Source organism: Melampsora larici-populina (genome assembly GCF_000204055.1).
Source record: "Melampsora larici-populina 98AG31 unplaced genomic scaffold MELLAscaffold_27, whole genome shotgun sequence".
Classification (NCBI taxonomy): Eukaryota; Fungi; Basidiomycota; class Pucciniomycetes; order Pucciniales; family Melampsoraceae; genus Melampsora; species Melampsora laricis-populina.
In genome coordinates, this window is record NW_006768791.1 from 622466 (window position 1) to 643564 (window position 21099).

At 44.8% G+C, this 21099-nt stretch overlaps 5 protein-coding genes across 5 annotated transcripts; 1 reads left to right on the forward strand and 4 right to left on the reverse strand.

Moving 5' to 3' along the window:
- Window positions 1–811: 811 nt before the first annotated feature.
- MELLADRAFT_72294 (uncharacterized protein) lies at window positions 812–1645 on the forward strand (the record flags this gene model as incomplete). Its single annotated transcript, XM_007411814.1, has 2 exons — window positions 812–1314; window positions 1403–1645. One exon carries the CDS (start codon window positions 822–824, stop codon window positions 1296–1298), a length of 477 nt encoding a protein of 158 aa, XP_007411876.1.
- Window positions 1646–1930: 285 nt separating this feature from the next.
- MELLADRAFT_72295 (uncharacterized protein) lies at window positions 1931–3505 on the reverse strand (the record flags this gene model as incomplete). The annotated part of the gene is made up of 4 exons (XM_007411878.1): window positions 1931–2292; window positions 2371–2669; window positions 2736–2838; window positions 2900–3505. 4 exons carry the CDS (start codon window positions 3408–3410, stop codon window positions 2069–2071), a joined length of 1137 nt encoding a protein of 378 aa, XP_007411940.1.
- An 8708-nt stretch (window positions 3506–12213) lies between these two features.
- MELLADRAFT_88529 (uncharacterized protein) lies at window positions 12214–14381 on the reverse strand (the record flags this gene model as incomplete). The annotated part of the gene is made up of 3 exons (XM_007411877.1): window positions 12214–13583; window positions 13628–13798; window positions 14027–14381. The coding sequence occupies 3 exons, from the start codon at window positions 14379–14381 to the stop codon at window positions 12214–12216; spliced, it is 1896 nt and encodes a 631-aa protein (XP_007411939.1).
- Window positions 14382–15926: 1545 nt separating this feature from the next.
- MELLADRAFT_64610 (uncharacterized protein) lies at window positions 15927–18246 on the reverse strand (the record flags this gene model as incomplete). The annotated part of the gene is made up of 7 exons (XM_007411876.1): window positions 15927–16780; window positions 16992–17459; window positions 17558–17603; window positions 17695–17768; window positions 17903–18036; window positions 18150–18205; window positions 18232–18246. The coding sequence occupies 7 exons, from the start codon at window positions 18244–18246 to the stop codon at window positions 15927–15929; spliced, it is 1647 nt and encodes a 548-aa protein (XP_007411938.1).
- Window positions 18247–18662: 416 nt separating this feature from the next.
- Window positions 18663–19972, reverse strand: MELLADRAFT_64611 (uncharacterized protein; the record flags this gene model as incomplete). The annotated part of the gene is made up of 7 exons (XM_007411875.1): window positions 18663–18847; window positions 18915–18938; window positions 19143–19351; window positions 19424–19432; window positions 19509–19697; window positions 19770–19826; window positions 19866–19972. The coding sequence occupies 7 exons, from the start codon at window positions 19970–19972 to the stop codon at window positions 18663–18665; spliced, it is 780 nt and encodes a 259-aa protein (XP_007411937.1).
- Between the last annotated feature and the right edge of the window lie 1127 nt (window positions 19973–21099).

Sequence of the window (21099 nt, forward strand, 5' to 3'; positions counted from 1 at the left end):
CGCCGGCATCCCTTTCCTCGTCTCACCTCGCCGATCCCTAGTTCCCAAGGCCAGCACACTTGTGCTCAGTCACAACCCCGGGAAGTAGCTCCCTCTAAGCCTCTGTTGATTGAAGACGTCAATCTTTCAACAGAGGCTCCTGGTCAGCAACGTCCGGTCAACACCCCTGGTCTCACCCCCTTCGACAACAAGAGACCGCCCCCTCGGCTTCTTTCGCCACCTCCAGGCAACAGCCCTGAGGTAGCATCTGGCAGATTCAGGTGGCCCGAACCGGGCCACCTCGACGTGCTCTGGCTGTCCATGCTGGCCTCGTTTGAACCTTTCGCGGTGGCAAAGGAGACGGTAGAGCGGTTCCGTCAATGTACGCTTCATCTGACGGTGAGTTTGTGTATCATTTCAAACCTTTCGCAGGATGATTCTCATGCCAATCTGAGCACAGACCCACCCGCATACTCGGCATCATTTCTCTCAACTGTCCACTTTGAAAAACACTTATACTTTGAGGTATCGATTTGAGACGCTCAAGAGTTGGCTTCGCAAGGTCGAAGCGAAGTCACGGGTGGCCAGTGGGGTGCAGGAAAACGACGGGGAGTTGCGTGAATTGATCAAAGGCCTGGCAGATCAAGAAGAGGTCAGTTGCCTTTTTCCATAATTGACATTCCAAACGGTGATTTGACATGTGTACATACATGGTGTTTTAGGAGCTCAAGATCCTGACTGACAAAGCCAGGGCAGATAAAGCCCGCGCCGCGGCTGCTTTGGCTCAAGCGAATCAGCTACGAGACGCCCGCGCCTTCAGACCCCATTCGGCGCCTGCTCGTATGGCTTTGGGCCAGGTTGAAGATGGCGAGGAAGACACTGAAGCTGAAATTGCGAAACGAACACCTACCACCTTGCGGGCGTTACGTGACGGTGTGCTGAACAAGCTTGCCGGGGATGAAAATGTGTCTCAGATGGTGAATGTGACCCTGAAGAACAGCGAGGCCGCTGAACGGGCGAACGAGCTCACCGCGGTGGCACTCGAGCGCCACCAGGAGCAAACCGCGGTGACCAATGCCCAGCGCGAGCGTGAGCTGGCCCAAAGTCAGGCCAGATTGGATCTTGACTCTCAGACGGCCCGTGAAACGATTGCTTTGAGACGTGAGGAACTTCAGGCCGCAGGCGCTCGTGAGGACAAGAAAGACAAGACCATCAACGAGCTGAAGTCTTTGATGGATTCCGTCCAAAAAAACCTTGCTGACATGGGGTCAGTCATCAAGATGATTGCCGAGCGATTCCCTCCGGGCAATGGGTCCTGATGATCCACAATTTCGAGTAGGTCTTACATGCTTCCAAGTCTGATGTCAATATGAATTATACTGACATCATCTGTTCCTTTCCTTCCGCCCACCGCTCACCATAGTGATTCTTCCGTTGGTCACGCGATATGACCAACGATCATTACATTCTTAATTGTGTACTTTGTTTTCTTCATCCTGATCTATGACTACTCTGTTTTGTTTGGTATTACATCCTCCTACATATTACATTTGTATCATCGAGCCCGTCCAAAAGTTATGGATGATATTACTTTTGTTAACATAAAGATCACTTGTATTGCTCATGGTATTTGCTCAATGAACATACCTTCGTAATCAGCCCCATGAAAACAGTTGACACAAGTCACATGAGACCCACATGAAAACCTTTGACTCAGAATCAAATCTTCATAAGTTGAGAGAAATGTGATCAATCTCATAACTTATGAAGATTTGAATTTGAGTTAAAGACTCGGTTCCGATGCAACCTCCTTGGATCGTACCTGGGTGAGAGCCAGTCTTTTCAAGAGTGATGGACGCACTCCTCACTCAGACTTCACCTGCATGAAAGAATCATGCACGTTGGTCGTGTATAAACTCTTCATATTCAGTGGTAGGAGGAAACCACTGAAAACACATAACAATAATTGCATTTCTCAATTTTCAAACAAACTTATTTTATATACGAATTCAGCCTACTATGTGTGATAGGCAGATTTCGTGAAATTTTGACGAGTACATCAGAGAGTTTCATAGATTAATCAATAGGGTTAAGCCTCATCAACCTGCTCATTGGGATCTTCGATAACCTCATGAGCTCGATCTCTTGGGACCAAATCATTAGGCATCCTTCTCCCCGCCAGATACACGTCCAACGTCGGAGGAGGGGCTACCCCACCCAAGGGACCCCGACCACAACATACCAAGAAGTTTTTCATAATCACTGCACAGTGATAAAACTGGTTCAGTTCATTGACATAGAACCTTAGATTGCCTGACGTGTGTACAAAAGAAATACCCATTAGAATTCATTGATGTCATTTGTAATCCACACATCAAACCGATCACTTACCCTTGTACTGAGTCATTCGAATTATATTTCTTAGACGTCCAAGCTCATGTTCGACAGCCACCCGCACGCTGGCCATGATCCAATTAAAGGCTGCTTGTTCTGGACCGAGATTCAGGCCTACATACGGCGTCAGAAGAACCGCGGAGTTTTGATACCCTTGATCCCCGTAGAGCATCATTTGACGCCCATCGAAACCTTTAGCATTGCGTTCCAATACCTCACTCAGCCCCGACATCCTCAAGATTGCTGTGTCATGTCGAGACCCTATGTAGGCCTCCGTTAGATTGGCCGTTATACCGCTAGTGGAAACGCGACCAGTGTGGTTAGCTAAGCCGAAGATCATATAAATCACAAACTCGACTCACTCAGGGGTGACCGCAGCCTGGTATTTCAGGCTGTGGACACGCTTGTGGCCATTATAAAATGCCCGCTGATTGTACTTTGGACGAGCCATGCGCCACACGGTTCCTGACGGCCACAAGTCAGCCGAGGTCGAACGAGTTGAAGAAGAGTGTGCCAGTCAACTCACCATCTAAGAATCCCACGCAATTGTCCATTGGGCAATTGCGTTCCTGCACCAAACTTGTGGCAAATCCTTCGAGCACGTTGGGAGGATACCGGCGGGGATCCCATTGTAACAGAGAACCCCAGTTCTCATATATCCAACTTTGGACGGCTCGACAGATCCGACCAATGATTGAAAGTTCGCGTCCAAAGGTTTGTGACAGATCAAAATAACAAGACGGCGTCGCCAAACGAGCCATGTATATGGCTAGAGCTGTTCGACCATCTTCTCGAGCACGATTAGGCAGAATGATGGTTTCTGGGAAACCACCCCAGTGGTGGATGGCCAGGATCTCGTCCGGATAAAATCGAGTGGTCATTTGACTGATTTGAGGGTGCCATGTCTCAACATTCACACGACGGCACGACAAGTCAGGTAGCGGATCACCTCCGAGTCGTTCCATGTAAGTCAAATACTGGAGGATCTCCCGATATTCTTCAACTTGGTAGATATGCCACCAGGCGAGCATTAGCATTGGATTGCCTAGAGCTGGAGATCGACTGGTTCAAAGTCCGTTGGGGTGAAAGAGCATCGATTCGGCAGGCATGGTTAAGATGTTACGCTTTAAAGTTGAAGCACGTGAAGAGTGAAAGACGATTGGTGAGGTTGAAGGTGAAGTGTGATCACTGAACACGTGAAGGGGTGTTGTAGCAGCGGTTCGACGACCACACCCGATACCCGGACCAAGTGTCAATGAAAGGGACATCCCAGAGGGCATGGGTTTAAATGGGTCAGATTGTCACACTCTGTATTCTGTCACGCGAACTCTAATTGAACTTGCATGCTGATCCCTAACCCTAAAGCCGCTCTGAAGTTGGAATTCTGCTAAAAAACGGGCCAACCTGCGCCTGGACCTTAGTGTCTAAGTCCCTTGTTTGAGCGGCTTGAGCTCACCGAGGGACTTAGTTAAGTTTGTGAGATTAGCCACAACGCGAGTGAAAAACTGCCACTTGGGTTTTAGTCTTCATTTATATCCTTCCATTCAAATTTACAACTCAACTTCATCGAGGAACTCGAATGGCTCATTAATGTCACCTTACCTTAACGCTTAACACCCAAATTCATATTCTTCTAATACTGGTATAGCACTTGGGACAATTTTGAAGTACACATCAGCTAATCAACCTTCCCAAAAGTATTTAGCTTCTACTGGTTCACTACCTCCTTATGAATGAATCAGAAAAAAATTGATACCAATTTCTAGATGATTTGATGTGACTACTACTTTGGGTTACCGATTTGCTTGGTCTTGGATTGGTCGTGAATATGAAGCTTTTTAAGATTGGCATTGTGCTGTGGGTCTTCAAATCAAGTATCACTTGAGTTTGGGCCTCTTACTTCAGGAGGATTCTTTTAAATTTGTTTACAACTTTCAGGCTTTTGTCTCTGATAAGAATGTTGTGATTGAGTCATTGAAGATACTAAACCTTTGCCAGATAAAGAGAGCTACTGATTCTCCAATCTGCATACACAGTTGATGACACTCAGTAAAAAAAGAAAAATTGATTGTTCTAGTACATTGATTTTGAATTGTTTTAACTCATTGATCTTCAATTACGGTACTCAAAGCAAGTATGTACGCTTACATACTTGCCTGTACATAGTTTTTTGCAACTATGTACAAGTATATACAGCCGACCCAAAGTTTATTTTTTGATTCAACTTCATATCCCCTTTATTGGGACGTTTAGGACTAGAAGACTCGCGTTAGTTCTAATCTACCGAAACAATAAGAAAATGTGACAATTGCATAATAAGGAAATTGTGTTCTAACCTAGAAGACTCGCGTTAGTTCTAATCTACCGAAACAATAAGAAAATGTGACGAGAGAAAAGAGAACAAGTTTCAGGAAGACACAAGAGTCTTTTATACAAAACGTGTTTCACAAGGCGTTTACACTATGACGAATTAGGAAAAGAAAACCCTTAGTCAAGATCACAATCTTCCCTTTTCTTCCAGCTAGTCCAGTCTTACATTCATAAACATTCCAACCGGTCTAAACCGAAAATAGGTGAGACTAGGCGTTTGTCTTGTCATCTCCGATGCCAAACCAGTCTGAGCCTTAACACCCTTGACGCCCAATCCCCTTTCTCATCATACAGAAGAAGGGGGTTGAGCAGTTGAAAAGAGAACAGATAAGGTATGGGCACTCGCTTGAGCAAGCCCAAGTGTGAGTGCTTGACAACAGCCAACACAAGGCATGATTGAGGTAAGAAGTATACTAGTGACCCTCAAAGCTACATACTTTTCAACCCAAATATACTTTTTTTCCCCGCCAAAAAAAACAAAAAAAGTATGTACGCAAACTATGTAGCTTTGAGTACTGTAAATCTTGTTTTTCAATTGGTCAGAGTAATGTTGCTTCATGTCATCCGGTTATTCGTATTCAATACTTGAATTTAATTGAATGATTGAATTGCTAAGCCAAAAGTTGAGAAAACTTGAGAAAACAAATCCAGAGACCTTTCAGTGCGGAGCACGGCGGTCTGGACATTACTGTCACAGCTTGTGTCACTGGTAAGTAAGGCTTTCACTAGCTGTGAAAGGGAGGGGGTGGTGGGGATACCGGGATCCTTTTTTTTTGGTTTGGATTTGAAAAAAACAGATCCAAAAGGGTCAAGTAGTGGTTACCCAGGGTTGCCCTCAACTCTTTGAAACTGATCATCATTTGTTTTCAACTCCAAGCTTCAATTGTTTTCAAATAAAACATGAACATTTGGATCAAACTTCAAGATAAGATTGAATATAGATGTATATATCAAGATTAAAGAAAACTAAACCATCATCATCATTGTCATCAAAATAGCCTATACTCAGTTGTTCAAGTCCAAATGCATACTTAATTATTTATTAGGTGTGTTCAAACCTAACCCAATTGCCAAAAAACCGGTACAACTGGTTGAGTTTTTGGCTGGAAGGTGTCAATAATTGTCAACTCAATACACAAAGGTCAAAGAAAGCAACTGGGTGCAAATCACTCAGCAAACCTGCCACCTTGATGCCAAACTTTCCACCATAGCCACCCACATTCAAGAAATGACACCACAGCATCAGCACAGAGCACTGGTTAAGATAGATATAAACTTGCCCCCTAACCAAAGGACCACCCCAGAGTTTACCAATCTTGTTCACAATGTACTGCAATTTACCTGAGGCTGTAAGCAGGTATAATGACACTCTTCAAGTTGCTTGCATGCTTAACACTGTCACTCCCAGCAAAAGGTAATTTTCCCGAGCAAAAAATGATTACATTTAATGCATTTTTAATCAAAAATGCTCATTTAATGCTGAATAATGCTGATTTAATGCTGATTTAATGCTGATCAAATGCATTTTCAATCATTTGTTGCTCTAAATGTATTCATTTTTTACTTGGGAAAATTACTTTATGCTGGTAGTGTGTATTGTTTCAACTAGATGTATTTCTTGCTGAAAACTCATGGTTCCCTTGGGCAAGACCCTTGAGAGCAGGTGAGGCAAGTTATCAATATCTCAGTAAGTGACTTACCGTCAAGACCCAGTAGCTTCATATGATTACAATGATGTCCCAGAATCCCCAGAATGATTCACTCACAGGTCACCCTGGTGCACCTGACTTGTACCACACTCTAGGAGAAATGGATCACTATATCTTATTTTATCTTTTATTTTTTTTGTTTTTGTTTTTATTTTTTCTGTTTCTTTTGATTTCATTCATTTTTCTGTTTTGTGTTTGAGTTTCCTTTTGTTTTGTTTCTTTATCAGATTTCTTTCTTTATTTTGTATAAGGAGGGGTTTTTGAATTTTTCTTCTATTTTAGGAGGGGAGGGTGTACGTCCAGATTTGAGCCAGTGGAGTAAGAAAACCACAAATTTATTGAGGAAATTCTCGTACATTTTCTGAAACCCAGCCAATTTTTTTACCCAAGGTAAATGAAATGTATATTCTTTGTGTGTTTGTCCAGTACTAGTTTATGTAAAAATTTGTGAAATCAGATGACATCATTTCAAAATTGGTGTTGTTGCAGGGTGAATTTTTAGTTGAGGAGAGAATGGCAATTGTATGATTGGTGACATGGGTTCTCAACAAGTAAATGTGACATATATCATCACCTATCTGAATACATGGGACAAGTGCTATATTTTCTGATTAATTCATACACGGCAAGAATCTGTATCATTACATAGGGGAAAAATTCTGGAACTGTCACTCTTGTCCTTTTGCATATTTTGAAAGCTCAACTTTGGGGAAATATTGCAATTCCAAAGATATGGGTGTATGGTGTGGTTTTTGGTTTACCATGATAAAAAATGTGATACTGTATCTCAAAGTAAAAGTATTAAAGGTTTTCAGGAGGCCATAAGTGTTGCAAGTGGTAGATGTTGAGCAAGATAACAATTTGGATACCCATATCAATATGATGGGGCTTGTGATGGTAATTCATGTGGTTGTGTAGAAACATTTTATCCAAAAGTTGAGTGGTCAGTCCAGGACATGTTTACATGGATTAACATCTGTGTAAAAATATAAATGAATCACTTGTGGTCCATGTGGAATAATGTATTGCATCAACAAAGGGTTTTCATCACACGTACACTAGAGTGATGTCAAGCTGTATGAGGATTGAATCTCTATTACAAACCTGGTGATTAGGAATCACATATCAATTAGATTACATACAGACATGTGAAATAACATCATGTGAGCCATTGAATCACTTACATGACATGCAACATCAAGTTGCATTCCTATTACATCACATTGAGAAAATGCTATCAATTATCACTTGTTTGAATCCTTCATGTCAGTGCATAACACCATGTGATGTAAAATTTTTGGTGGTGGAGATCTACCAATTAGGATGGTGATGGAGGATGATTCTCAAGGGAGGTGGTGAATGATGGATCTTGAGGGGTTCTGTATGATTGGGACTTGTGATAAGGTACCTTGTAAAATCTGAGGAAAAGTTTACAAAGTAGTCAATTGGCACAAGGTTCAAGAAAAGACAGAATGTGATTTCTAGAGGGAAAAATGTAATAATAGTAAAGTCTTCAGATTACACAAAAAAGGATGTATTTTGTAAGCATTCCGTGATCTTTCACAAACAATTGCTTAAGTTGATGTGGCCTTAATCAAACAGATCATTCAAGGGCCCATGTTGGGCCACCCAACCAGATATAACACTCAGAGTTGGTTTGAGTGCACTCATTTACTCTAGCAAGATCATTTGGCGCACATGTTGTCAAGATGGTTATTCCAGTTCAACTTCCAGTGATATTAGGGGTTGGGCGAAATTTTGACCAACCGGTTTCCAAACCCAGTTCAATCGTAGTCCAAAATTTTGGGAATGCTTTTGAGATTGCTCAAAAGCAATATCAAAGCCATGCATAACCAACCAACATTTTTGTTGCTCTTTTTGCTTTGCAAAAAAAATTACCGGTATGAAGTGTTTCTAGAGGTTTCTAGATCACACCAAAGCCTTTGCCTATTCAAAAGTCTTGCAGGCGAAAGCAATCTGCGCCGCTACAAGCCACACAAACACTCCCTTTTCACCTTTTACAGATCCCCGACCCCTTCTGTGAAAGGTGCAAAGATTTAGAACCAATCTCAATTTAACACCTGATCTCAAACCTGATTCTAATCAAAACGACTCAATCTCACAGCAAGAGCCCACTCCTCTCACAGCTATGGGCTTGAGGGGGGAAATTCGTTGTTGAACAAATGTCACCAGCTTGTGATCACAAGTTGTCTGTTGACGCAGACCCCACCCTATGTGCCTTCTTACTTGCAAGTCAGAAGGCGCGGGTTTGCGTGAGCGGCGAAGCCCCGGCCCCCAAAGTTTGGTTTTCCTAAACCAACGACTTTAGGGCTGGCCTCGCCCTTCAGAGCCCACCCACCCCCCTATGAGTGGTTGCCTTGACGGACGTGGTGTCGAGATCCCGGGCCCCCCTTTCTCGGTTGCCGGGTTCGGCGCCAAGCCTCCCGGGCTCACCCCAACACGTCCGAACACCGAACACCCTTCTTGACGCTTTTGCGGATTAAGGTTTGCCCTTATGCGCCACCTCTCTCTGTATCGCCGTGTGGCACTCACTCACGTCGATCATCTGTACTCACGAGTCCTCCGAGATCAGTTTTCAGTTCTCATGGTCTCCCATCTCTTGTCTCTCGTTTTCCTACCCCTACTCAATTCATTGCATTGGTCTTCTACGCTTGTCCCCACATACTGTAACCATCAGGTGTCCCTCTCGCTATGCGGTCACGTTCTTCCCGTCTACGATTTCCCTCTCATCTATCGCCTTCAAGAACTTTGTTGTGTCTTTTACTTCCGCCTCGGTATACGACTTCAGATATCTCAGGTAGGTCAAGGATTTCCACCTGCCTTGTTTCGCGATGTTTTTCATCGGCGTACCTAAGTTGTAACGAATTGAAGCTCCCCCCACTCTAAACGAGTGTCCAGACCACGTCCCAATGCCAGCTTCACCCCAGATCTTCTCTAGCAGTTTAATGAATCTTGCCTTCGTTAATGGTTTGGTGCCTGTCGGACTGTCCCAGGCGAAAAGTACGTCGTCCCTATCTCCTTTACTGTTCGCCTCCAACACTCTCTCCAGTGCGGCTACCAGGTCTAACACGTTGAACTGCTCTTGTAGATGGATCGACTGCACTTCTCCTCTTTCTGCCGTTTTGGCTTTCCTCAGCTCCAACACCGCGAACCTAGATCCTTTCTTCTCCCCGAATCTTACATGTCGTCTAAGCAACGCCCCGTCGACTACTTTCTCCCTCAAGAGTTCCCCTAAGCGGGCCATCCCCCAAAAGGCGATTATCGCGACCGCTGCAGCCAGTTCGTATTCTTTTGATCTCCCGTGTGCGAATCGTAAGAGTTTGTACAGCTGTCTGATCATGATGGGCTGTTTGTTGGTGAGTAATGCTGCCTCTTCTTCATTCCGCTTGGTTGCGTTTATCAAGGTTGAGATCACCTCCTGGTCTACGATCGTCCGTGCTGTGTGTCTGACTATATGCCAAGCCCTAATACCATCCAGGTATTTCTTTATCGTGATGGCTGACAATTCCCTATCTGGACCGTTCACTTTGGTAGCTTTAGACGAACCGGCCCAAGCGATGAACTCGTATATGTCCTCGTCGGTTATGGGGATGTCCTCGTCGAAACCGTCTGAGGTTTTATTCTTGAACTCGATAAACATGGCCATCCCGCTCGAGTAGCCTTTCAAGGTTGAACCTGCCCATGCTCCTAGGGCTGCGTGTCTTCCGGCTTGCGACTTTGCCTTATCTCTAGCTGCCTCGAAGTGTTTCGGCAGCGGTGGGACCATTTTGGGTTATTGTGCGTATAGTCTTGAATGGTGTAAGCAGACTCCCCGATTCTTGTGCTCTGATTCACTCTTGTACGATGAATCTCTTCAGGTCGGCAGGTATCTCAACTCGCACTAGGTCTCTCATCCTTTTTGAGGAATCGAAACCCCTGGATAGCCGGTCGGCTGTGTTGTCTTCCGATGATACGTGTTTCTGGTTTATCCTGCAGTTAAGTCGGAACGTTTCGTCTTGAATTTTTATCCATTCCCTGTTTACCCACCTGTTGCGAGATTTCCCATTTCTAACCGCCCCTTCCGTCACGACGTTATCGGTCAGCACCAGAAATTCTGTACCACCTACGTCCATTAGCTGTTCTAACATTAGTAGACCAAGGCATAAGGCAACAGCTTCCGCCCACGCTATCTCCCGCCTGGTTCCGTCCTGCTCTTCTCCATCCCAGCCTCGTCTCAAACGAAACCTGGACCACCTCTTACCAATGACTATCCCGATTCCATATGATGAGGATGCGTCACCAACCCATCCCACATTCTTTATTCCTGGTCTTGGGATTAGTCTGCGGGGTTCTGCTGTCCTCAATACGCGCTCCCAGGTGTCCAGATCTTTGTAGATCTCCTCGGGGATGTCTCGAAGTGCGAGGTGATGGACCCACTCCGCCAACCACCTGTAGATCGCCATGCAGTGGCACTTTAATTGTGGGTATACCAAAGTCAGGTGGGCCAGGCGTCCTACCATCTTCTCAGCTGATTTATACGATGCCCGTTTCTGACCTCTGAACTCTTCAATTTGTTGTAGCCTCTCTACCCTCTTTTCTAATGGCACTTGTACCGTCTTGTTCAGACCGTCCCACAAGAAACCCAGGTACTTCTGTTCGTGAGCAAATTCACGCCACTTCTTTTCATTCGTCACCACCCCTAACTCATTACTCAACTTCACCACGTCTTCCATGCTGTAAGGGTTTGAACCGTCTGCGTGTTTCATGAATAACGTGTCGTCGACCCATCTGAACGCCTGGGGGAAGCCAAATCTGCTTGTTATTATTCGTTTCCACGCGTCTGCTACTTGGCCAAATACCCCGCATCCGGCGACCCCGCCGAACGTTATCCTTGTGTCGAGGTAAACCTTTTCGTCGAATCCCAGTACCATTAAGTACGGCCATTGGCTAAACATTGTCGGGATTTGACGATATGCATGGGCCCAGTTGTATATGCCCAGTAGTACAGGTCCTTTCGTTCCCAGCAAGAAGACTGCCACTTTCTCGAAATCATCCCAGGATGTTTCGAACTCGTCTTTGTTTACTCGCGCGTTGACGGACTGTATCATCGAGTCATGCCTAGGGTAAGATAGATCGTTGATCGGCCGTAAAGACCCGTCCCCATTGGTGACCGCTCCTAAGGGGCTCGTTCTGAAGAATCCAAGTTTCTGGTACGTTTCCTCCTTTGTGAACGGTCCATACATCCTACCTGCCGCCAACTCCTTTTTCATGCTTTCTTCGATTTTCTCCTTTGCCGCCAGAGCCGACGCATGGTTTGGGGGTCAGAAGTATGGCTTCCCTCTTACAGGCTCTTCCGGGATCCCCTGGTGGAAACCGTTGGTGAAACCTTCGAGGATCCTCTGGGATTCACACTTCATGTTCAACTTCGTGAGTTCTTCTCTCCACTTTCCCACGTTCATCTCGCAAGTGACTTTCCTTGGCCAGACTCTTCCTCTGCTTACCATATGCCCTTCTGTTTTCTCTCCTTTGGACTCCTGTCTCTTGATCTCAGACTTCCTTGTAGAGAGGGGAACTAGGCATATCAGGGGTCTGTTCGAGTCATGGCAAGGAGGGGCATGGGGCGAAACACTGCAAGGACTGGGTGGATGGCAAAGAACTCATGGTCAGGGCGCAGTTCTCACTTCTCTCTCACGTCTCTGCATTGGCAAGGTTTTTGGTCGACTCTTTTTGGTTCATTGCATAGGATGTCTGTTCACACTCACTAGCTCCTTTTCTCGAACCGGTTGTACCTTTCGTACTTCTTGGCGTTGTAGCCCTTGTCATGGCTCCTGCTACGCTCTCTGCGACGGTCATCTCTCCTCTCGAAGCTCCTCTCTGGGCTCCGCCCTCGTCGATTGCGTTGATCTCTCGCGGCTTGTCTCTCCGCCGCCTTTTTCGCTTTGTACTCAGCTTTGGGGAGCCAAGGTTCTGATCTCGTGGATGTCGACGTGCTGTGATACGGTGTTGTGGCGTATGAAGTGCTGGCTTGGGGAGGGGTCGCCTTCTTGGTGGGGCCTTCCTTTGGTAAGCCGGTGTCCTGGTTGATGTTCTCCCTCGGACCTCCCGGTGCGTATGGGTTGGTCCGGTAGACTCGCTCGCTAAGGTTTTCGACGGTTAACTTCACTTCGTCCAGTATGACTTGCTGAACCGTTGTGATGTTGTAGATTTTCTTGTCTGCGGTCGGACGCATCACCCCTTTTCGGACTCGTTGGCAGTACCGTAACGCCACCATCCAGCCGACATCTTCTCTTAGACCCATCACCACCAGCTTGTGACCTTCAAACCGTTCCGACTGGGTTTCCCAACCGGCTTTCTTTACGTAGCGAATGAAAAGTGTTATGGCGTCGAGCCACTGTTCGTATTGCAGTGTCAGTTCTTTGGTCGGTGAGTCCCCCCCGTATATGCGAATTCCGTTTCCCTCTAGCATCTTCGACGCTGATGGTGCTTTCTTTGTGCTCCAGCCTTTGGAGTCCTGCCTCAAGAAGTCTCTTTCGAACACCGTCAAGGGGATATAAGCTTTGAAGGTCTGCAAGTATAGCGTCAGGACCGGGGATAGCTCTGGCAGGGACTTCTCCATTTGGGTCGAGTCATCTAGTACAATAAGGCGTCCGTTTTCGACGACATCTCCGTTCGCCAACACCATTCTTCCTTTTCCCAATAGCAACAACGCTTCCACCATCTCCGCCTCCGATTTCTCTGTCTCTCTCCGGGCATTTCCTGTCGCAGCACTCGGATCCTCTGGATTATCAGGTTTGGTTCGTTTAGGGAGTCGCCCTTCCGGGCTGTCGTGTGAGTCTGCTGATGCCTCGGTTATATCGTCTTGGATTAAGCGGTATGGGGCTGCTTGTGGTCTGTCTGACGTTTGAGGTTGTCTCGCAGGGGCTTCTTGTTGTGTGCGTCGCGCTGGTTGGTTTGGTGGGTCTGGACTATCCCGTTGCGAGTTCACACTTCCTTGTCTCGAGATTGTCCGCTCTCGGGTCATGAACGAGTCCACAAATTGAGCAAGCAGGGCTGCCGCTTCCGTTCGGTCTCCTCGAGCGTAAAGCTCGTCTATTCTGCCCTGAATGTCCACTATTCGGTCGCCATCAACCACTGCGAGTTGGAATTACAAACGGATCTACGTCAGCGACTGTAACCACATCGTCTGCTCCTGCGCTGATTGGACGGGGACTCGTTGTCTAAATGCCTTCCGGCCGCCCTATTCTCTGGCTGGGAGTAAGCCTTGCCCTCCAGGGGCTGTCTGGCCCCAAGGCTCCTATCAACATAGGACAGCAGGATATCGCCTGGCGTAGAATGCCCTAATTTAGCTTGCTAGGTGAGCTCTTCCTTCCGAGTTTGTAGATCTGAGGACCTGTCTCTCTTCCTCGCTTACGCATAGGGTTTCCCTTGGTTGGTTTCGTAGAGTATGGATGGGGGGGGAATGATATAGGAAGAGAGAGGAATATGGGGATAGCGGAGCGGCAAGACAAAGAATCTGACGGGAGGGCAGGAGAGATGTGATGGGGAAAGAACGAGGAGTATGGAAGGGTTTTTACCTGAGCTCCCATTTCTCGTTGCTGATTGGCTCGCCACCGTTGACTCCTCGCCACTATGGCGGTCATCTTCCTCCGGTGGGGGCACCCATGACCCGTCGTCTGCTTCGTCGTCTGATAGGACTACTGCGTCTTCTCGAATTGCTTCTCCACTGCCACCAGCTCTGCCTCCTACCCCTTCATTCTCTATCTCCTCTCGTTCTTCTTCTCTGTTTCCTTCACCTTCGACCTCCTCATCTACTCGCCTTGTCGTCCTCTTACGTTTCTGGTTGTCCAGGCCTGGTGCTGGTTGTGCACCTGTTGCGACTGATCCTGCCCGGGTGATCCGAGCGTCTGTTGCTGCTAGTCTGTTGTCCATCCTGTTCTAAATGATTTTCCTAAAAATTTATTCAAGTTGAAATTCAATGAGGAATTGTTGAGCACTGAGAAATAATCGTGAGATAGTTGATTTGGAGCATCTGTCGGTGGTGAGTATTGGAATACAGGTGGAGGATTTTCTCCTCAGGAAAATCCTTCCGTGCTGTTTCCAATACCGCCGGTACCCTCCTTTCTCGGTACCGGCCCCTACCTCCGCTGCTACCGGTGGGCTTAAGAACCAACGTTCCTTATGGTTCTTTCAATCTTATATCACATCTTCTTTATTTGTTTTCAATGTTCATGCCCAATGCTCTTGTGAAAAATGATGAACAAAAGTCAATTTCTAATCTGAACCAATCACAATTATCAGTTCCGTTCTAAGTATTCAACTGTGAGATTTCAGATGATCCCTATCATGAACAAATCACTTGCTACAGACTGAGAAGCAAGGCAGGTTGGAATGTGCTGAGCAATCGGCGGGGGCTGGAGGAGAAACATCAGACCCAAAGACTCACATTGGGTAACTCGAAGGCAGTCTGACCTGTGAAACCTTCACACAGTTGTTTTTGGCAATCTTTGACTCTTTTTGACTTGCTTCCCAAAGGCGCAAAACTGGTTGGTCGGTTTTTCGCCCAACCCCTATTTACACTTTTCATCAGCAAGATTCTCTGTTACCAATGACATCTACTTAAAACTGTGTATCTCTATATGAATATCCTCTAAATTGGTCTCCAGTCAGCTCTTCTCACGTATTCCATCACAGATTTCAGGCAATAGGGACTGGGCAAAGCTCTGCAAAATTGCAATTCAACCGTAGTTGAAAGCAAGTTGCAAACAGCTAAGCCACTGTTCAATCAATATGAAATTTCCCTATTTTTTTAGTAAGCTTTATGGCACTAAAAAAAATAGGGTGGCGCACAGGCATGACCCTCCCTAAGACGAGCTGTCTATTCAAAATTCCCCCCCCCCACCTCAGCCAAAAGCCTATGGCAGAACACTTCTGGATAGCCCGATATACCTTTCACAGGTTGCTCTCGCTCTGGTTTTGGTGAAATCATCTGACAGTTGGGGCTCTTGGGCTTGCAGGAGTAATCCTGACACCTCCTGTTTGCATAAATCAGTTCGGTCGACTTCCAGGGGATTCGTGCGCTTATTGAGGTGGCTAACGTGTCATTTTAAGAGGGAGTTACAAATAACGCTGCTACAGGTATACATATCACGGAAGAAAAGAAAGAGAAGCACAAGAAACAAAGTCCAACCGATATCTGATTTCAATGTTGGTCTGAAATGTGGAAAATTCATGAACGTTTATACAAATTGGAGAGAACATATTCAACTGAGGGCAATAGCAGAATGCTATTGATTGATTGTATAACATAAACCCATACACATGTAGTTCAGGAGACCAGCATCATTGCAGAGAGAAGCACATAATAGAAAGACACTCGCTTTAAAGATGTATCACATTGGTAAATTTGGACTCACCATCAGTCTGATCAAAGAGCCAATAACAAAGTTGAGACTCATTGTATGTATCAAGAATTTCTCAAGATCTGGATACACCGTTCGACAAGAATCCTGGAATCCCATATGAATTATCAAGAGGTAAAGGATCTTTTCCATTATGCGGCTTTAGCATATCAAGCTGTTTGGCTGCAAAATTCTGTATATTAGGAAATCTTGATGGGGTCAGTTTCACCAACTTCAATTTATCCTCCACTAGATCTCTGTTAAGATTATCCAGCCAAGCTAAAGATGGATTTTTGCTGTCGTATTGTTCAACAAATTGTTTCATGACTTGCAAAGTTCTTTGCTCCCATTTCTCAGCTGTTGATAGCTGCTTCCATTCTTCAGTTTTCAAGGGTCCTCCTGCGTCCCAGGCTTCTCCAAGCTCAGAATAACGTTTCTGGTCGTTCATCAAACCACGGAACGTCGAATCCCAGTTTAACCTCTGCCCGTATGTGCTCTTGTAAGAATCAGGTAATGCTTCCATTACTATTCCCTTTGCTGATTCCGTATATCTATTATTCAGCTTTGTCCATGCGTTGAGCGCGTAATTTCGGACGTCATATGGTAGTGCTCTTTCCAAGGATATCAGTTCGAGTTTATCAAGCCTGGTTGGAGCCAATAGACCTTCCCATGGACGAGGTTTTTCTAAGACTTCAATCCAGCCCATTATTTCAGAATGTTTACGCAATCTCACTAAAGATTCTTGAGGTTCTTTTTCAATAAATTTGATGTCTGAATCGATTCTTTTGTAAATTCTTTGCAAGACCTCATTTTTGTTGATGATTGAACTCGTCGGATCACTCAAGATGTCATCTCCAGCCTTGATCTCTTGATAGAATTCTGGACGGCCCCTTACATCAAACTTCATCATGTTGAAATGATTCGAAGTTTCTATCTCAAAAGTGGACAAGTTAGAGCATTATCTTAAATGATAATATCTTGAATGATAAAGGGAGATTTGATGTCACCTGAGGCTGTCCGCATCTTGGATTTCAACATATCGGCTTCACTCTTTAAAATCTTGCTTGCATCATCTATGAGTCATATAAAGATCCAAGATGAGTTCATCCTTTTCGGGTCAATATGGTCAGGATTATCTCACCTTTTCCAAAGCCCGCCATCTGAGGGTTTTCGCGTACATTCACTCCATCATGGCTTGATACTTGTGATCTCATCCAACTTGGATACTCAGGATTTTGGCTGAGACCTTCCAGGGAATTTGGGACATTGATATACGTCCCAGGTGTTACTAGAGTTTCTTCAAGAGTATTTATTGACGGGGTGGCTGATTCTTCCAAGAAAGCAATTAAGGCTCGAGATGCACTCTGAACTTCATCTATATTCACAGAGCCCGTCCTTTGCGCAATCACTGCGATTTTCGAAAGGGTTTCCAATGCTGGCTCTGCAGCCTTTGCAGCGTTTTGACTGCGCAGCAAAAGCGTGGATGGAGTTGCATCATCTAACGCTCTTTGAATTTCCTTGAAATTTGGAAGATTGTTCAGCTTTCCTTTCAAGGTCTTGTAGCGGTTCAAATCGAGCGCTTGTAATTGGCTTTGACGGTTTTGGGCATCTTCCAGGTGTGATTGAACCACAAGAAAGCAAGCAGAAATAAATTTTCAAGTATTCAGTTAGAAAGGTGTATTGTATCAAGACTTTGAGCTCACATACCTATCATTGGGTTTGTCTGACGATGCAAAACTTTCAGAGTAAAAATCTGATATCAGTTCCAAATTCTCGATGCACAAATTGAAAAATCGTTGTTTTGGAAGATGGATGATGACTTCGGAAAGATGGCATGAACGTACTTGGCTGAAATTCACTTTGGAATCAAAGGGGAGAAAGATAAACCATTTAGTCTCCCAATACGAAGTCTTTGAGACTATAAATTTACTCACAAGGAATCTATCTTATCTCCTTTCAAAGGTGAAATGGGTTCTTTTCCATTACCAGTAGCTAACCAAAGAAAAGGACGAGTAAGCGACATATTTGAAGCTTTGAACTGAGAAATCATACCTGTGTTCTGGGAGCTTGAACCAACAGGGTCTATGTAAAAGGGATTTGAAATATGTCCATGATCAGTTTGTACGATCGGAGTGACAGGTCTGTCTTGGATAAAAGTCTTTTGAACCTTTGTTGATACCAGAGTCCTTTAGGTTCCCTGTTCAATGGGTCAGTGGTATTTTCGTATCAGAATATTGAACGGAGAGCAAATGAAGATTCAAAGCTAGTCGCTTCTCATGTTTGTGGAATACAAACTCACCTGAAATAGTCATGCCATCGAGTAAGCACACAGATCATATGTCCATATATCTGGTGCTATATTTAGGGTAAAAAGAACTTACCACTTGGAATCTCATTTTGTAATCCTTGAAGTGAATATCCAAAGAGTAAGTTGACAAAATTAATCCCTCGAAGAAGAAGAATGCATCTCAATTAAATTTGACTCGAAGCAATGCCCACTCACGCCTTATTTCAGCCCTGTGTTGTGAAGATGGAGGGATTTCAATTTTATTTATTCTTGAACATATGAACCAATTCCATACCTTTGTGCAGTGTTCAAGTCCGGCTTAAGATCCTTGAGGGGAAGTAGTCTCTTGACATCTTGATCGCCTATTGAGATAAACAGTATGGTCGGCTAAATCCCGGTAAAGTGAGTTAAGGAAGCACTTACCTGGGACCTTTACTGGAGGCATACGATGTCCCCAAGAGGCAGAAGTTCATGTGATAGACATTTTTTGTCAGAGAACGTGCCGTCAAAAAGGAGAGAAGCCATTCAAATCTCAAATCTCACCAGGTCGAGGAAGTTGATGCAACCCTCCTGAAAGTTTGCGATCATCAAAGTATACAAATTCACATTGAGAGGTTCAATTTGATAATTCGAAAGGCTCAAGTTAGTTTCTTGAGATTCATAGTTGACAAAATTCTGCCGCTTACCTTGGGTCGATCCCTCTGGATTATCTTGTCGAAACAAGATCATTGAGATTCACTGATACTGCAAGACTGATAATTCAAATTGCCTACTCACTTGGTTTTGGACCCCATGATGGAACTATATCATGCAACCGTACATTTTTTCATCATCAACATCAGTTTAATTCTTAAGTAAAGTATCCAATGTGATCTTCATATATACCTTTTTGCCTCCCGGTCCCAATATTTCCGCCTTTTGAAAAAAATATCATGTGAGACTTCTGACTGACAGGTTTTGTAATACAAGGGAAGGATGGAGCATCATAGAGTGTCTTTCACTCACCTGGGTTTGGAAGCGTGTATGATTGCGGTGCAGATCTACCAGGTGTAGGAAGTGTATATGCTTCTCGCGTGGATCTCGCTGGTGGAGGGAGTGTATATGTGGGCGGCACGGATTCATCTGGTGTGGGAGGTTTATATGCTTCCTGCGTGGATTCACGCGGTCTAGGAAGTTTATATGCTTCCCGGGCGGATTCACCTGCATCATCCGTGCTAACATGCAAACGCGCGTGCTCAACTATAACTATAATATGATGTCTGAAAGCCTTGGTTATAAGAACTTACAAGGGGCGGCTATCATATGGAAAAAACATTGAGACATGAGCATTGTACAGTGTATTGCGAGAAATCTCCAAGTTTGAGAACGTACGCCTCACTATCTTGACTCAAACCAGATTTCAAGTTCGTCCCTGAAGCTGGATGAAAGAAATCGGTTGATTGAAAATCAGTGTGGTGATGTACAAAGTTGATGAGATCAGACAACAAATCCGGCTTACTTAGGTCGCTAGGCTCGATGACGGGATCGACGACGTAAGCATCCGAGTACCTCATATCCGAGCTGATCACTAACGCATACGGTACCGCTAATTAGTCAGGAGAAACTTGGCGTGCAACTGGAATGATCACTTACCTGGACTTTTTGAAAGCTGCCGGCTTAAGGAACAATAACGAGAGGTTGAGAAAAGTTCTATTTTTCAACCCATTGAGTTGAGAGAAGGAGACATACCCTTGCTGCAAGTCAGATGGGCCAGAACTTGAAGCGCCTTTGGTTTGTTTCCCTAAACGGCCTGCTTTAAAGAAATCGCTACCTGAGTTCCATATGTTCATGCCCATTGAGGATTTGAACATGAAAGATATGATGATAAATATATATGATAACTTGGTTAAGGAATGCATGCCTGCAAAAATTGTCCATGTATTCTGGATAATCTTAACCAATAAATAATAATAGTTATCGACCGATTGTAGTTTGGTACGTATAAATCAAATGTTCAAGGTGATTGTAGATGATTACGTACTATCTTGCAAAGCAAAAATATTAAAAACATTGACGTCAAATTCTTTAGTTTGCTGAAATATTTTATAGATCAAGAGCTTGCGTCGTTTCCACATGCCGCAACGGCGGATCAGGGGGAATGTCACATCAGGTCCACATCGTATCAATGACGCCAAGCATCACCCGACTTAAAGACGATTTCCCCATCTTTGAAATCTGATCAATCCATATCCGAACTCACTTTTGTTTTTGTAAGCTTACACCTTCATGGTGAGCTTTTAACTAGTACGAATCCTTCCGCTTTGCGAAAATCACCAATTCGTGTCTTGAAGTTATACGCGGAGCGTCTTGGTTTCAATAATAATTTTAAAGCTTTCGCTCGACGTCGGTGAAGCCCTCTACGAGCTATAATCACGACCACCGCCTCATGAGGGGCGAGGCTCAAAATATAACCTATCGGACTCTTGAGGTCAAGGCTTTTCTATCGCTGAAACGGTTTGGCGAGCTGCTCGTCTTCTATGTATTATCCGCAAATCGACCGGCAGAGCTAAGGCCGGAACTGGCCTAACAAGTTGACTAAGTCCCTCCTCAAAGCGCAGGCATCCTCTTCACGTCTCTGCGGTCGGTGGGGCTTGTGTTAAGCTAGGAACTGGCCAAAACCGATAGGGTGGAGAGTCGAGGCTGTGATCCACAACTGCACAACAGTCTTGAATCTTGATTCTACGCACCAAGTGGCAAGCTTGTATGTAAAGGAAATCAACACGGCCTTCGTTATTATTAGAATTTTCTAGAATTGATCACTGGTTTTGCTAGCAACAAGTTTGTCATACATAGTTCTGACTCAAAAGACATTACTCTATACTCTGATGATTGATCAAGAGTATTGTAGCAGTATGAAAGTCAAAGAAAAAAATCAAAACACCCTCAACCTCTCTCTCTCCCAAACAGACATTGACCATCCCAC